The sequence below is a fragment of the Xiphias gladius genome, chromosome 8, assembly GCF_016859285.1.
Source record: "Xiphias gladius isolate SHS-SW01 ecotype Sanya breed wild chromosome 8, ASM1685928v1, whole genome shotgun sequence".
Lineage (NCBI taxonomy): Eukaryota > Metazoa > Chordata > Actinopteri > Istiophoriformes > Xiphiidae > Xiphias > Xiphias gladius.
Window position 1 is genome coordinate 13,255,166 of NC_053407.1, and position 18,173 is coordinate 13,273,338.

General features: G+C 40.3%; 1 protein-coding gene and 1 non-coding gene across 2 annotated transcripts in view; both read left to right on the plus strand.

The window, feature by feature from the left end:
* Nucleotides 1-105: 105 nt before the first annotated feature.
* trnar-acg lies at nt 106-178 on the plus strand. Its single transcript has one exon. It is a non-coding gene; the product is annotated as a tRNA-Arg (tRNA).
* Nucleotides 179-551: 373 nt separating this feature from the next.
* LOC120792777 (BTG3 associated nuclear protein) overlaps nt 552-18,173 on the plus strand; it is a 38,199-nt gene continuing 20,577 nt past the window's right edge. The window contains exons 1-10 of the mRNA XM_040132107.1: nt 552-912; nt 2,850-2,928; nt 3,285-3,394; nt 3,517-3,716; nt 4,000-4,089; nt 4,210-4,382; nt 8,394-8,633; nt 10,676-10,834; nt 14,488-14,609; nt 17,245-17,316. Coding sequence (XP_039988041.1) covers nt 2,859-2,928; nt 3,285-3,394; nt 3,517-3,716; nt 4,000-4,089; nt 4,210-4,382; nt 8,394-8,633; nt 10,676-10,834; nt 14,488-14,609; nt 17,245-17,316 — 1,236 coding nt within the window. The 5' untranslated portion in view covers nt 552-912; nt 2,850-2,858. The remainder of the gene's footprint in view (nt 913-2,849; nt 2,929-3,284; nt 3,395-3,516; nt 3,717-3,999; nt 4,090-4,209; nt 4,383-8,393; nt 8,634-10,675; nt 10,835-14,487; nt 14,610-17,244; nt 17,317-18,173) is intronic.

Below are 18,173 nucleotides of genomic sequence, written 5' to 3' on the forward strand. Positions count from 1 at the left end.
ACATGATCAAAACGAGTTAGAAACGAACGTGATCAATCCGGGCAATCCGAAGCATATTTCGCGCAGCTTTCTCAAATTAGTGATACCCTCCTCTGGGAAGTGCGCGGGCCAGTGGCGCAATGGATAACGCGTCTGACTACGGATCAGAAGATTCTAGGTTCGACTCCTGGCTGGCTCGAGCGAGATCTTTTATTTATTTCCCCCCCCCTTTACATTCTGGTGGACAGAATGATGGACCCCCTCGGTCACATGAAGCTCTGAATAGTCAGAGCAACCAGTGATACGACAACCTCTGAGAAATGTTAGTTACGTTAAATTGAGTCCCTGGCAGTCCAAATTGCTTTACCAGTCACGGGTAAACGCCGGTGACAACTTCCAGAATCTGTGCGACCAGGTTATACATAACTAATAGGTGTCCGGAGCCTTGCCAAATCGATAACTTCTTCTAGGGCATCTGAACATTCAGAATTGCTATGAAGAAACTGTAAATATTAAAATAACTACGCACAGATACACGTTTGTTGCTTTAGTGGCGATACGTAACCTAACGTTATATAGAGACCCCGTCCAGAAATGAAAGTCGAGCACGATCATTTCTGCCAAAGCCATCTTTACATTATTAATATGAAACAATAAGCTAAACAGCTCAAGACATCTCAGTGCCACAGTCTCCTCTTGTTATAATGAACGGAGCGGTACAGTAATTAAGGATAAATCTGCGGATGGCTCTGTGTGTTTTTCCAGCCGTGGTGACTATCGGAAGCAGACCGCTTCAGACTGAGCCTGGGTTACCCTGAGCGAGTGAGGAACCTTCCATGTGAGGAACACACGAAGGCAAGGGCTCATCTCTCGCGAGGAACGGCGCCGTTATCGGAATCTCTACAAACAACACGAGAATTCATCATTCACACGGTAATATAACCCAATCTTACACGGTACATGTGTTGTGTGCCAGGACTGGGGGAAAGAAGCTGAATCAAAATCAAATTCTACCGTTATGTCTTTCAGTAGTTTACGATTTTTGCATTACATTTCGACGGCCTTTAGGCCCCATTAGCATGCTAATCACCACGCTAGCGTAAACAGCGGCTCCTTAGCCCTCCTTCAGCTTTAACGTTAGCTAGCAAGCTCGCAAATCCGATTTTGTAGCGCGAGCTAACGTTAGCTAATCTGTTTCTGTTCAGGCTAGTTAGCCAATGGAACTTTTTGCATAACGTTTCTTTTTCGAAATGCGGGAGTTGAAACGTCAGTGGCGATACATTAATTGAAATTACAGAAATACCCAAGTTAGGTTAGTTGTTTGTTTTATTTTGCCCATACTTCACATCGTCAAGAAGACCCCCGCCCAGTTAGCTACCTAGTCGTAACGTTAACAGTGGAGTGTCATTCTAAACGCAGTTAGGTGGCTAGCACGGCTTTACCAGCGCTATATGATATTTTCATGGTCGTAGCAGCTTAGGAGGCAGCATCTAGGGAAGCAGGGTTTTGCCACAACAGCTGCGCCCTACCCCCTTTCCCCTCATACTACCAGAGCTAACGCTAGCTAATATCAACCGTCAGTTAAGAAAATGCTGGCGGGTTTTTTCGGTATAAAGTTAGTTGCTATCAGAGATGATTACAGGCTTTTCACTATCGTTGCCAAATTGCCCGTATTTGATTATATTGGACTGAAATTTGCAGTTTTCCATGAATATACAACTGGAGGAATTAACACAAGAGAAGGCTGACACATGATGTCTCTGGATACCAGTTTTCGCGGTCTCATAAACACACTGTTACTGTCACCCAACTTGTGTTTGGATCTGAGTTGTCTCTCTTCTGAGAAGACATGTCCCTGTACTTGGATAATGAAATTACAAGTACGATAGTACAATATATTGTATTTGACTTAGAATTTAAGTTATTAATAGAGTAAAAAATGTATCCTTACATTTATTACATGAACTGTAAAGAACTGTGATTTGTGATGTGGTTTCATAAGGTGACTGTCCTTGCATTAAACAGTATGAGTTGTCATCTAAAAAACAAACAAAAACAAAAAAAACAATTGCTGCATGAATTTACACTGGCCTATGAATCTTACCTTTTCCATTTTAGAAGCTTTGGAATTCAGCTGTCACACTCATGCTTGTAATGTTATGTGCCAGAAGAGGCAAATAAACTCAGATGAAAGCACAAATAAATCCATAGTAGATTTGAATGCACGGTAATCAGAAAATAAAGTGAACTTTGTTGATGTGATGCACGGAAATGAAAGTTTACTCCTGTTTGTGTTTCATTTCATTTGTCGATGCACATACAGTTATCTTAGCACACAAAATAGTGATTTCATGATCAAAATCAAATGTTGTAATTACACTACAACTCTCTCCTATCAAAATGGACTTACTTACTTACACATATGTTATGCTCCAGGGATATCAGTAGCATACAGAAAACCACTTTTATTGTAGAAGTTGTACTGTATGCACAGCCGGGATAGGTTAGGTACAGATAAGATAAAGACAAACAGCATTATGATGTCATAAAAAAGCAGAAGTATATGTCAATCATACCTCTACAATGACAGATGAGACTAAACATCAAGGAAAAAATATAGTGTTATATTCATATGGATCAGTTGTGTTCTTCTTGGTCAGAAGCAACTTTAAAAAAAAAAAAGTTTCTTTAACGTCCCTGAATCATACAGACATGTGAAAGTCAGTATATATTATTTAAGATTACTTCAGTTGTGTGAGTAGTCAAATTTTAAGTGAAAGAGGCATCAACAGACGCACCAGGATGATATTCAGCCATATAATAGCAAGTCAGTAAAGAAATATCTTGCTGTCTTACTTTTTTTATTTCAGCTGTGAAAAATGTCTGAGCAAGACTTGGATGAAATTGTGCAAATAACTGTGGAGGACTTTAACCAGGATGACCGTACAGGTAAGAGTCCTATGAAGCGATATGAAAATGTACTATTTTTCTATCTATCCTTTACAGTGAATTTCTGGACATTGCCATTCTCTTCTTGACCAGATATGGTTAGGTTCCCAATTAAGCAAGTGCGGCCATATTTAACACGGACATTTAATGAGTAACTGTAACGGTGTTATTTTAAATCTGTATATTAAACACTATATGCGCTTGGGATTCGGTCTCAGCAGATGCTCAGTAATATTACCAAGGATTTGAGCAGGGACACAGCTTCATTCAAGACATCCCATAGTGAAATTAATTATGAAAAAAAAGAGGCTGTTGTGTTTTGGTCTGAGTGTGTTTCTGTATATGATTCATGCCAGACATGCTGGACAATCATGAAGACGATGGAGAAAGGCCTCAGAAAAAAAAGAGGAAATTAAGCAACAGTCAAGAGAACAACAGCAACAACCAAGACATATCTTTTATAAAGGTACCAACCCTGTATAATGGAAACTGTGTTAACTGTGTTTTTACATTATCACAATAACTGGATGAAAATAAAAAATTGGGGGATAAATTACACATTCAAGATCTTATTCTCTTTCTTCCCAGAACCTGTTGGTTTCTTTCACCGCATCAATCAGCCAGCGACTGGAGGGGATTGAGTCAAAGTTACAGGCTCTGGATGCCACATGCAAAGCCCTTGGACGAAAACTGGACAGTATGGTGCCCTGTGCCAAGAGTCCTATCCAGGTTCCCATGGTTGCAGGGTCGCCTCAGGGGGCCACTCAAACTTGGAACAAAGTGCGATGGTAAGCTAAAAGTGTTTGCCCACCATCACATTTTGAGCAAATCAAACATTGTCTCTATTCAGGTGTAGAGTGCAGTCTAATGGAGATGAATTATAATTCTAAGGCAAAATTAGGTGTAGTCCTTTTATAATGCAGAGAAATGTACCTTTTAGTCATTTTACAAAGCTCTATTGTGATCACAGGTACTAGCAAAACCACATATCTTAGGCTTAGTTTAGATTGTGCAAAGCAAGCATACAGTACATGTGGCAGTTAGTCAGTGTGTTTTCATTTTCTCCTTCAGTGTCGTTCCACAAACAAATGTGATAGTGAGCAGTGAACACCCGAAGGGCTCTAGCCAAGAGGACACCCCGCTGGAGAACCTGCTCAGCAAGTGAGTGGCTCACATTCACATTCAGTGGCTAATAAGTCTTAATTCCGCATACGAGGTGATCACTGCTGTGATTTTTGTGTATGTTTTATCTACTGATTGTGTATTTGTGCATCTTTTCAGCACTGTGACCAGGCGGCGGCAGAACACAATCCTGGTAAAGGTGCCGGGCCCTGAGGAGAGTCAGGAAGAACAGGAGAGTGGCTCCGAGGCCAGTGACTCTGTTTCCAATGGTGGCCATTCCAGCAACGCGCAAAATGGCCAAAATGTCACACTCATCACACTCAATTCAGAAGGTATGAGTCCATACTGTTCATATACAGTGAGGTATAAAAGTATATGGACAGTGACACAATTTCATAATTTTGCCACCGTAAAGCCACCACCATGGATGGATTTTAAATGAAGCCATCAAGATGTGATTGAAGTTTTTTGGCTTTAATTCAAGGGGTTTAACAAAAATATCACATTAACCGTTTAGGAATTCCAGCCATTTTTATAACTAGTCCCTCATTTTAAGAGGCTCAAAAGTAATAGGACAGGTTTCTGACAATCATTTTCATGGCCAGGTGTTGCCTGTTCCCTTGTTATTTCATGATAAATTGAGCAGATAAAAGGTCTGGAGTTGATTCCAAGTGTTGGGAACTCTCAATATGCAGTCCAAAGAGGTGTTGTTGCAAACGAAGGCGGCCATCATTAGGCTTAAAAAGCACAACAAACCTATCTTTACTCCTAACTTAAACTTTAGGAGTGGCCAAATCAACAATTTGATACATTCTTAAAAAGAAGTAATACAGTGGAGAGCTCAGCAACACCAAAAGGCCTGGAAGACCACAGAAAACAACTAAAGTGGAACATTGCAGAACTCTTTCTTTGGTGAAGAAAAACCCTTTCACAACATCTGGCCAGGTCAAAAACCCTCTGGAGGAGGCAGGCGTATCATTGTCAAAGTCTATTATCAAGAGATGCCGTCATGAATGTAAATACAGAGGCTTTACCACAAGGTACAAACCACTGGTAACACTCATGAACAGAAAGACCAGATTAGACTTTGCCAGAAAACATCTAAAAAAAAAGCCTGCCCAGCTCTGGAAGAAAATTCTTTGGACAGATGAAACCAAATTAAAGGCACTGGTGTTTATTGATGATGTCACTGTTGATAGAAGTAGCAGGATGAATTCTGAAGTGTATATAGGGTTATACTCTCTGCTCAGATTGAGCCAAATGCTGCAAAACTGATAGGATGGTGCTTCACAGTACAGATGGATAATGACACAAAACATACTGCAAAAGCAACCCAAGAGCTTCTCAAGTCAAAGAAACGGAATATTCTTCAATGGCCAAGTCAGTCACCTGATCTCAAACCAATCCAGCTTTTCACTTACTGAAGACAAAACTGAGGGCAGAAAGACCCATATACAAGCAGCAACTGAAGGCTGCTGCAGTAAAGGCCTGGCGAAACATCTCAAGGGAGGAAACTCAGTATTTGGTGATGTTCATGGGTTCCAGATGTCAGGCAATCCTTGGCTGCAAAGGATTTTCACCCAAGTATATAAAATAATCCTTATATTGACAATTACATTGGTTTGTCCAATTACTTTGAGCCTCTGAAAATGAGGGACTATGTATAAAATGGCTGTAATTCCTAAACAGTTAATGTGATATTTATGTCAAACCCCTTGAATTAAAGCTGAGAGTATACACTTCAATCACATCTTGAACACTTTGTTTTAAATCAATTATGATGTTGTGCAGAGGCGGAATTTCGAAAATAGTGTCACTGTCCAAATACTTACGGACCTAACTGTTGGTGTCACAAGGTTTCAAAGTGCTTTGATGTCCTAAATACAAAGATTCAGTAGCTTAAAAGTTTGCCTTAAATGTGATTTTTCACATGTTGAAATGCATACCACTTCTTTATTCTGTGAGTACATATCTCCATGATCCTTTGTATTAGTCATGGTAGTTTACTTATTATTTTATATGTTGCGTATGCTGGGTTGTTCTCTGTTAAGTTTTTTTTCAGATATGTTTATGATTAAGATGATACACATACACATGTGGAGGGGGGTTTAATACTTTGTATACAGTATTATTAAACACCATATTTAAGGTGCTCCACTATAAATATTTGAATTGCCAAGTACTTTGAGACACACAAATAACTGAACAATATTTACAGCTCTATCTCTGTGTTTGCTGTAAATCTCACCTGTCACTTCTGCCCTCACTGGCTCTCCCACAGTAGCATGTTGACTGCTGTCTTCCTCCTCCTCCTCTCCTATATCTGTCTCTTCATTAGTTACAGCTATTCCTTCCTGGATCTCTCTTGCTGCTTCAGCTGCCACAGCAGCACGGGTTTAAGCCTGGAAATATTCGAAACAAAATAATTGGATAGCTAATCACACTGGTAGGACTGTTTAGATGTCCCATGTGTGTTTTCTTAAGTTTCTAAGTTCCCATGTTTTGCTAATACATCTGGTCAAGACTGTCTTTGCTCCTTCTCAGGACGAGCCCTTTTGAGTTTCTGAAAATATTCTTCACTATTCATATGGATTGAGGGAGTAAACATTCAGTGTCAGAGTTAATATATTGGTTATGTTGATGACAAGGTTGTATATTTGTTTAAGGACAGTTAGCAGTATATTAGGAACACCTAGCTAAAACTAATGCAGTCTAATACAACAGTCCTGAAATACTTCCTACCTTCATGAGGGTGTCAACGTTCAGTTTTTGTTGAAACTGTTTTAAAGGGGTGTTGATTCAAGTGTATGATCATTTTGCAGGATGTAGTCTGTGGTGCTGTTGACCTGCATTGCGTCATGTTGACAGGTGTTCCTATTATTTTGTCCACCCCATTTAAATCAATGAGGGTGGGCTAAACAACACACACACAACTCTTTATAATGTAATACAGTTAATCAGGACCACAAATTGCAGCCACCAAAATGATCATGTTATTTAACCAGCAGCTCTTTAAGACAGTTTCAGCAAAAACTGAACATTATAACAATCATGAAGGTGGGATTTATTGCAGGACTGTTGTACTAGACTGCAGTAGTTTTAGCTAAGTGTTCCTAATAAACTGACAACTGTGTGTATACATTACACTGTATACACCCATCGCTGTCACAAATCTAGAGTAATACCATCACAGATAGAACAGCAATGAGAAAAGTTGCAGGTTTATTAGTTTCAAAATTTTGTTTTTTACCCAGTAGAGAGAATGATTACTGACTTTGGGCCAAATTTCTACAGTGAGGCAAAGGAAACACAAGCCTTAAACCTGCTACGTCAACAACAAGCCTCCCTTTGCTTTATTTAGGCCATCAGCATGACTTCCAACGCTTTGTGACTTCTCAGCACAAGCAGAGACATGTCACCAATCTCACTAATAACATAACAGTGTTGTGCAGTAAAGACATCTGTGTCAACTCTGCAATGCGGAGGGCTTGTAATATATCGCTAGGGTAGTTGCCTTGCATTTTTTTCAGACCTCCAAAAAATAAGTTTTCCATTTTTATTTTTGAGGCTAACAGGACTCTTTCAGATGATCTGGATATAGAAAGGACAGAAAACTGTGCTGACGTATCTTGTTCATGTCCCTGTGGTTCTGTCTCAGACTCTATTGATAAATGTTTTGCTGGTCATTCATGTTTTCAGTAGAATTTACTCAGTTGATCTGGCTGAGCCGTAGAAAGAATAGTTCATTTCTAGTTGTGCAAACCTAAATGAAGTCCACATTGTTCTTATATTTGCTGTGATTGTTGGTTGGGTTATTTTCAGTGTACTAGGAAGTTCTTAGTTATCTTCAAAGGCAAACTATTATTAATTTATTTGCAGCTGCAGGATATCATGATAAAATAATGTTAGTCAGCATTAGCTAGATAGTACCATGTGTTGTCAGAACAGTGTGTCTCATGCTTTGTTTATGTGTTTGTTTGTGTGGTGGGCCTAACAGCTAACATACGCTGTGAGCAAACAGCCAAACCACATATTCTGCTTTTTAATATCTGTAATAATAACACTGGTTTGCTCATAATTTACGTATTTTGCCTTTACTGCCACATGGCTGTGCTGTTGTATTACATGGTATAAAGAACAGAGTCTCGGTGACTGTTCCATTGTAGTATTTGTCAAACTGTGAATCAATACATTTCATAGAGTATTTTGCCTTTCTTCATTGAAGAAAAGTTAGGTAGAATTAACATACTACCCCAGATCTCAGTATTAGTAACAAAATACAGGTTTGCTGAAAGAGAGCTGTGTAGCTGTGATTGAAGAACTGTCCCTCCTCTGTTCTCTAGATGATTATCCAGAGGGCACCTGGCTGGGTGATGAGAACAACCCAGAGATGCGGGTTCGTTGCCCAGTGTCTCCAGCTGACATGCTTCATATCAGCACCAACTGCCGTACAGCCGAGAAAATGGCACTGACCCTGTTGGACTACCTATTCCATCGTGAGGTCCAGGCCATGTCAAATCTCTCTGGGCAGGGCAAACATGGCAAGAAGCAGCTGGACCCGCTCATGATCTATGGCATTCGCTGTGAGTCCTCACATCATAACTGTGTACTACCGACACGTGTATCAATTTCATGCCTCCTGCTTCACTTTGTGATAGGTTTTGGACAAAGTGATGGTACACCTAGCGGTACATTATTGCATGAGAAGCCACTTTACAAGAAGCGTCTTTTTATGTACTAGCTCCCAGCACTGACAGACTCTCTCAAGCCTCAAAGGTAAATCCAGAAAAAAATCTATCCTTAAAATTATGCATAGGAGCTGAAATTTTTCTGTTTTACCCCTCAACTCCCTGTCAAATGTTTCTGAGCTGTTTGAACTTGCCAGTTTGTGATGACTTAATTTGCAAAATGACCACCTATTAACTGCCAAGGCAGTTTCCAGTAACCAATGTTTTTCTCATGATTAACACATGATTTCTGCATTATTTAAAGTATACTAATACTAATACACTCAAGCTAGAGTTCCAACCCTTGCCTGCTTATAGCTGTAAATGAACTCCCTTAGACCTTTCCACATTTCATCCCTGTTCCATTACAAAGCGGCACTGAATTGAACACAGAAATAGACTGCAGTCTGTATTCCCAAGGCGGGTTATAACAACATGCATTCATCACTGCACACACGAATTAATGTGCAACACATTTTATAACATACCAGACTCTAAATGACGAGCATATGTCTGGTAGAAAGATCCTAATGGAGTCACCTTCAAATCAGTGAACTCTTTGATTCAAGATTAAGCAGACTCAAGGTTATGATGGTAGACAGATGGATATTTATGAAAGTCCTGTGGCTATATACTGTATTTACATCTTTCACTGCATTGCATTGCATTGCATTGCATTTTAAAGAGGGACTCTGTTAGCTGTAGCATATCCTACAGAGTTCAGCTCGTGCCCCCTGCAGGGGGTTTTAGTAAATATCCCCCATAGCATACACAAGTGTTTGCATACTTGGGTAGCTGTATTTCCCCTCAGCAGTCTGGGTGTATGTAGTTACATGCAGATTTGGCGTGGCGTAGAAGTATGCAGATGCTGGAGCATTGTCAGGTGACTTTCGGGTGACACATTCTGCCTGCCTTAAAAAAAAAAAAAAACGGGGGCAAAAAGTATTAAGGAGCACCTGCCCTGCCTGCCTGTACATGACCCATCAGGTGCAAAAGGACTGTCTTACTTTGCCATCCCACTATCTGCAGATACCCCTCAGCTCCCCTGCTGTCTTATTTTCAATCCTCAGCCTACCCGCGTTGTTAATTTATGTATAAATGAGCTGCCAAGTGGCCCTCTGCTTATACAGAGGGGTGACAAATCAAAGGAGAAACCTGAAAAATGAGTGGAGAAACAGGATGACAGTGCCCCCATCCATAGAGCACGAGGGCTCACTGAAAGGTTTGACGAGTATGAAAATGATGTGAATCACATACTATGGACTTCACAGTCACCAGATCTCAATCCAACTGAACACCTATGAGAGATTTTGGACCAGCGTGTTAGACAGCGCTCTCCAACACCATCGTACGTGTACGTGCTATATGTAGGCCAATGTACTGTATTCTGTTGTTGTAAAGAGTTTAGGACTTAAATGTACAAACAAGCAAGCTTTGCATACATATTGTTATGATGAGACACAACTTTCAAATTTAATGATAAAACAATATTTCAAATATAAATTGTGAACCTAATATTGTCAGCCTGTGACATCCTTGTTAGTGAATTATGCTGGCTGCTACGTCTTGTATTGATGCCAAGGTTGCCTTCAAGATTAGGTGAGTGGAGTGGTGTCACAAGGCTCTAAAAATGGGGCAGGGGCGTGTGAAAATACTGAAAGTATGCGGGACACCCTCAACCAATGCTCAAGCAGGCAAATTAAAGGGGGGAGCATGGCAGGCAAATCAAAGGAGGGAGCATCCTTCAGGAGGCAAAAGGACATATTGAAACCCTGAAAAGGAGAGAGCCTTGAGACAGGTCAATTTAGAGACATGATACACCCATTCATGACCAAGCCAACCATATTTGATTAATAATACAGTATGTGATGACCCTTAACCTTTCCATGCCCCCACAGGTCACTTGTTCCACAAATTTGGCATCACTGAGTCAGACTGGTACCGCATCAAGCAAAGCATTGACTCAAAGTGTCGCACAGCCTGGAGACGCAAGCAGCGTGGCCAAAGTCTGGCCGTCAAGAGCTTCTCCAAACGCACGCCTCGTAATTCAGTCACAGGTAGAGTACAGGTTATTATCTTGGGGCTGTAAAGTGTTTTTTTTGTCTGTGCTGCTGTTGTGTTGCGGAGAAGAAGTCATGTACCAGATCTGTATAACTTCCTGTGTCTCACGACCATGGCATATGCTAACTAGAATGTGGTGTTGTGTCTATGTGACTATGTGTAGATACGTTGTTGTTAACTCATGAAAAATACATAGTAGCAACTTCATACTAACAACCCACGTACCCCTGAACAGTGAGGTCTGGAGTTAATTATTACCACCTTTGTTGCATTAACATGGATACTAAAGACAAGTGATTTTCTTGAAGCTGGTGTATATGCTTTAAGATTCAGGCTTATATATATGTGTTGATAGAGACACAGAGAGTGACAAAAAGAAAAAAAGACACAGCAGCGGGTGAGAGAGAGTAAAAGTTCTTCTTTATCATAAACATATCTGAAAAAACTTAACAGAGAACAACCCAGCATACGCAAAATATAGAATAATAAGTAAACTACCATGACTAATACAAAGGATCATGGAGATATGTACTCACAGAATAAAGAAGTGGTATGCATTTCAACATGTGAAAAATCACATTAAGGGCAAACTTTTAAGCTTCTGAATCTTTGTATTTAGGAAAATCAAAGTACTTTGGAACCTTGTGACACCAACAGTTAGGTCCGTAAGTATTTGGACAGTGACACTATTTTCATAATTTTCTGCCTCTGCACACCACCACATTTGATTTAAAACAAAGTGTTCAAGATGCGATTGAAGTGTATACTTTCAGCTTTAATTCAAGGGGTTTGACATAAATATCACATTAACTGTTTAGGAATTACAGCCATTTTATACATAGTCCCTCATTTTCAGAGGCTCAAAATAATTGGACAAACCAATGTAATTGTCAATATAAGGATTATTTTATATACTTGGGTGAAAATCCTTCGCAGCCAATGATTGCCTGACATCTGGAACCCATGAACATCACCAAATATTGAGTTTCCTCCCTTGAGATGTTTTGCCAGGCCTTTACTGCAGCAGCCTTCAGTTGCTGCTTGTATATGGGTCTTTCTGCCCTCAGTTTTGTCTTCAGTAAGTGAAAAGCTGGATTGGGTTGAGATCAGGTGACTTACTTGGCCATTGAAGAATATTCCGTTTCTTTGACTTGAGAAGCTCTTGGGTTGCTTTTGCAGTATGTTTTGTGTCATTATCCATCTGTACTGTGAAGCACCGTCCTATCAGTTTTGCATCGAGAGTGTTCTCAACCTGAGTCACCGAGGAAAGAATTCTGTGATCATCAACTTTAGTTGTCTTCTGAGATCGCCAGTGCATTCCTTCTTTTTAAGAATGTACTATATTGTTGATTTGGCCACTCCACAGTTTCTGCTATTTGTCTGATAGGTTTGTTATGTTTTTTTCAGCCTAATGATGGCCTCTTTCATTTGCATCAACACCTCTTCGGACCACATATGGAGAGTTCCCATGGAGAGCTACCAAATCGAAATTAAACACATGGAATCAACTCCTCAATCAACACCTTTTATCTGCATAATTTGTCATGAAATAACGAGGGAACAGGCCACACCTGGACATGAAACTGATCAACTGTCAATTGTCCAATTACTTTTGTGTTTACTATATGCTTTGGGAGTGAGCACATTAACCTTTATCTCTATTGTCTGGGAAAACTAATAACAACCTGGCTCCACTCACATAAGTCTTTATCAGCTGATAATGTTGCTACGTTTCTGTGGTTGTTTTCTAATCAAACAAGATGCACAGTGTCGGGAATCAACTACAGACCTCAAAAAAGAGACATCTGCTCCTGTTTGTTTTGCTTACAGGCCAGTGAAGCCACCACTCGTTTTCAGTTTCTGTTGGTTTTAGTGGAGCAGCATGTGACATCACTTGGCTCGTAGTTATGAAACTTATTATCTTTCTGCTGTCAGCAAAAAAAATTTGGATTTTTTTTTTTTTTTTTTAACTTTTAGCTGGGAATTTGAACCAGTGCTCAACCAATTTGAAAGGAATGGATGGATGCGTTTACTTTCTGCAAACCTAGAGCTTTACTATAGATTGCTACCAATGAATTGTCATTTCTGTAACACTCGACTGGTTAGTTCACCTAGACACTTTCCATTAACATTAACACAGTAGCAAATAGATTTGGTGCAGATTTTCAGTTGGTTAGTTTTGGCATGACCAGTGAACTACCAGGTTGCACAATTTATTTGGACCATTTTCTCATCGATTGGCTGCTTTGCACCAGTAGACAAATCATTTAAAATTCCCCTTTTCCCTTTTGGTTGCTGTTCTACTACTTTTAGAAAAATTACTATGCAGATAGTCAATAAACATAGTCACACACAAAGTGAACTCTGACAGGTCCTATATCATCAGCTATATGAAAGCTATATCAAGACCTGAACCCAAATTCAGATCTAGTGTGTATTTTTGCAGATGGTTGTAATCGGCACACAATGCTTGCTGTCCTTCCCTCCCTGTGAGCCATCACCTCTCACCTCTGACCAGGGGAAAGTAAGACTGCAGGGGAAACCGAAATATCCTGTGAGCACACATTAGGAGTGGTTTGTCAGACCCTGCCTTTTCAGGCCACACACACCCGTGTACGACCCAAATACTAGTTCAGATGGTGAATGCACAAACATGCAAAGACACAAACCAAACAATCTTTCCTTGCTTAATCAGATTATATGTTAATGGACAGGAAAGAGGCAATTCTTCTGGTTTTAAAACCGTGAACCAGCAAGGACAGCTCAGACCAAAACTGTTGTTTCCACAAGCCACCTGTGTCTTCCTTCCTCGTCTGGCAAGCAAAACTACTAAGGATTATTTCCATAATACGGTACATAGCCGTAATAACAAAAGATGGGAGACAGCCTTAGTTTTCAAAGCAACAAAGCACAAAACATAATTTTTGAGGTGTATGTGATCTGTGCTTTATGTTTAATGTCATTTAAAGCTACATTCAGTTTTTTTGTCAAGGTCAAAAAAATAGTCAGACTGCCTTTCTCAGCAATGTTAACTGCTGCATGGTGTCTTACGAGCAAGGACCTCAAATCTTTTCAGTCCTCACGTCTTCCAAATGGTCTTTTTATTGCTGCACATATGATGTCTTGAAGAGAAGGTGTAATTGTGTTTATTTTGTGGCCTGTGGTGTAGATTCCACTGTCACTGAGCGCTGTGCTGTTTTTGACTGCTGAAATGGTGTTTGAACATGTTCAGGTTGGTGTGGAGCTGTGGCGGGTGATGCAACACGTCCATGCAGGAGTTTCAGACTGCTGGTGTGATAGTGGGCGTTTAGACTGAGGCCCGGAGTTTGTGTTTGGCTGAGAGACCATGAGTGTGTTTGGATGGCTAGCTGGAGAGTCCTTGTTGTGTATTTAGGCGTTTGATGAAGTATAAACACACCATCATCCGGCAGATGGCCTAGGAATTAGCCAGGTTTTTTATGAGCTTACTAAGGCCCCTTGTATGATTATGTGTGGGTGTGCGTGGAATTGTGTGTCTGCCTGTGTCTGTGTCTTAGAGACCTCATCCTTATTTCTGATGTATTCTGGAATCAGTTGCACAATATTCCTGACCTACTGTACTTACATTGGACACATGAGCACACCAATGACCATACTGCTTATCCTTCAGAGGGAGGCATTGCAGAAGAAACAGCCCACATTGAGACTGCCACGCAGCAAACCTTGCACTACACGCTGGCCAATCAGCAGGTCCAGTTCCACCGTATTGGCGAGGATGGACAAGTTCAGGTGGTGAGTATCAGACATCTCATCCCTCATACTTTCTCTGAATCCATAAGCAAACATTTTATTTACTGGCAAAACACACAAAAGAATATTCTGTAACAGTAAGAGTATGAGTCTTCAATGACAATGTTACCTGTCAAGGGGTGGGATATATTAGACAGCAAGTGAACAGTCAGTTCAATGAATTAATGTGTTGGAAGCAGTAAAAATGGGCAAACATAAGGATCTGAGCAACTTTTTACAAGGGCCAAATGGTGATGACTAGAAGATTGGGTCAGAGCATTTCCAAAATGGCAAGTCTTGTGGGGTGTTCCCAGTAGGCAGTGGTTAGCACCTAGGAGAACGGGCAACAGGGTCATGGATGCCAAAAACTCATTGACGCGTGTGGGGAGCAAAGGCTGGCCTGTGTTGTCCAATCCCACAAACTACTGTAGCACTATTGAAAAGATGGCAGCAGAAGAAGGAAAGCCGGTGGGGGAAGTGTGATGCCCTGGGCAATGTTATGCTGGGAAACCCCTGTCATGGCATTCAATGTTACTTTGACATGTACCACCTACCTAAACATTGTTGCAGACCAAGTACAGCCCTTCATAGCAGCGGTATTCCCTGATGGCAGTGGCCTCTTTCAGCAGGATAATGCGCCCTGCTACTCAGCAAAAATTGTTCAGGAATAGTTTGAAGAACATGACAAAGAGTTTAAAGTGTTGACTTTGCCTCCAAATTCCCCAGATCTTAATACCATCATGCATCTGTGGGATATGTTGAAAAAGCAAGTCCCATCCATGGAGGCCCCACCTCACACCTTACAGGACTTTAACGATCTGATGCTAACATCTTGGTACCTGATACCACAGGACACCTTCAGAGGTCTTGTGGAGTTCATACCTGGATGGGTCAGAGCTGTTTTGGCTGCACAAGGGCGACTACACAAACATAGGCAGGAAGTTTTAATGTTGAGGCTGATTGGTGTGTATCCTTCTTTCTTTCTTTGGCTGCTGTCATATAAGGGTTCCATATAGCAGGATTCATAGTGAATGCGGACAGATCACAGCTCCCACCACAGTTTGGTGAAGCATCCAGAATTGTGCAGAAATGTAGTACGGCTCATGTCAATGAAGGAGTGGTCCATGCTTGGGGATTGGATGTCCTTGTACATCTACTATGGTCTAAGGTCACAACCAGTCCCAGTAGAGCGTTACAGGTGGGCTGACAATGAGGAAGTGAATGGACCTCTCATATCTAGTATTTCCTATGCCATTAAATCACCCAAAATATCAAATTATATGGGGCAAAAGTGGAACTTGCCACCTTCTTTAAGGTTTGTTATTGAGGTTACAGCCATAAATTGAAGAAGAGCAGCTTGGCTCATTCTTGTCTGCTTGTTGTGTGGTCCAAAAAATCACTGACAGATACACACAAGCTGTGGGACAGAGTATGTCATGTGGGGTTTTTTCATGAGGAAATTGAATTAGATCGTCCTGTCCTGGTGCTACAAGTGCGCGTGTCTGAGTTGTTAAGATAGCTTAAACGACTAAAAAAGGTAATAGTGGTTATAATACATAATCTTATTATATTACGTGATCATTAGAGAAGTAACTTCCCTTCTGCACCTTGACTCATAGGTGCACCCACTTTATGACAGTGCCACAAAGCTACCTCATAATTTACATTGTTGAGTAATACTGTTGTTAATAGGTTGCTTCATGATGCATGGGTGTGGAGGTACTGATGAAAAACGACTCGTCTGAGAAAGGAAAGAACAGGCATAAGAGATAAAGGGCGGACAGGCAGGAGGAGAAGTCAGTGAGAAGGTGGAACAGTGGTTGAGAAAGATTGTCAAGAGCTGACTGTGTAGTTATTACCCTCCCGACACTCTGTGGAGTATTAAAGGGTGCGGCCGAGCCTGAAATTTATGAGTACTGTTGATCTTACTCTATCGAGGAAATCTAGTATACCTACTGGCAGTGATTCAGTGCTGCAACAATCATTACTAAACAAAATTTGTATTGTGTTGTTGCCAGATTACATGTACCACACTAGAGCTGCCGAGTTAATTACTTTTAATTGCATTATGTACATTGCAGTTAAAATTAAGCTCAAAGGATAGGTTCACAGTTGCTAAAGTCTGTCTTAAAACAATACTTAATGCCAATATGAACATTGACACACTTTTCATTAGCTATTATAATTCCTCCTGTTTATACTGGTAATTAAAAGGTAATTTCCTAATGCAATTTCAGTGTAAATGACGAGGGACACAATCCACAGTTCTTATTCTGTGTAAAGATTTATTCAGAAGTTTATATGAAGGTAATATGAGGCTTCATCAGTCAGAGTTGGACAAATCAAGATAGGATCTTCCAAAGCTACAGCCTCTTTAGTACAAAATTCCCTCTTTTTGTTGCTATCTCTCTACTGCAGCTCAACAGGGAAACACTGTCCAGAGAAACACACAGAGGGAATTTTATACTAAAAAGACTTTCTAACTATAATTTATAGATGAATGATATTTATATGTAGATTTCATTGGGGAAAATAGGGCTTGGGATTAAAGGAAAACATGCCATTGCAAATTTCTTTATTTATTGATCATATTTGTTCCTGCTGCTGTTGTTTCTCATCCTTCATGTGTGTCTCTCAGATTCCACAGGGTCAGTTGCACATTGCACAGGTGCCACAAGGAGAGGAGGTGCAGATCACACAGGACAGTGAGGCAAGTGTGTGTTTGTGTGTGCATTTCTGTGAGAGTGAGAAAGAGAAACAGTCTTTCTTCCTGATATACAAAATTTCTCAGTTACTCAGGGGAATTTGTCTCCAAACAGAATATATCAGTGAACTCATGCTTGAGAAAGAAGTGGTTTGCTGGGAAGAAAATTAATGTTTTCTACTTTACTTTAGTGTGGGAATGTCATTACGTTGTTTTGGAAGTCTGGATTGCAATTTGGTCGACTTCTGGCTAGCTAAGGACTTGCGTTATTTGACTGGCTATTTGAAAATATCCTTTTGTGTGGGCATGTAAGTTCTGAAAAATACGTCCTTGATCGCCCTTGGACAAAAGACAAGTTCTGATTTTTTCACTTTACTGAAACAAAGACTTTTGTCTTTATTTAGCTAGTGGAATTGATAGATTTGAATTAATTTAGTCATTCCTTAAGTTTTTTTGTTGAACAGTAACCAAATATGAAAAATTATCAACAAAGGGAATATAAACTGCAAAAGGCCAATGGAGGGACAGCATACAGTGAAAACTGGTGTGCATTACTCCATCAAGTTGAAGTATACTGTGATGAGGCTCTCTGTCACGTTGAAAGCTTGCCAAGTTTTTCTTTAGAAAATCAGGGCTGAACTACCGTCAGCTGTGTGGAACAATAAGAATAATTTCCATATCCCGATGATGAATCGAATTTGCGATTGCACAACTAACGTTTTGTAGACTGTAAACTAGTCTACTTAGAAAAGAAAGACAAGAGAGTAAAATAGATCAAACTTTTATTTTTCAGCTGTCAAGTAAGGTTGGTTAGAATCATTAAACATGCAGTATATGCCTTTTGAGCCCTGTATCTTTCTATT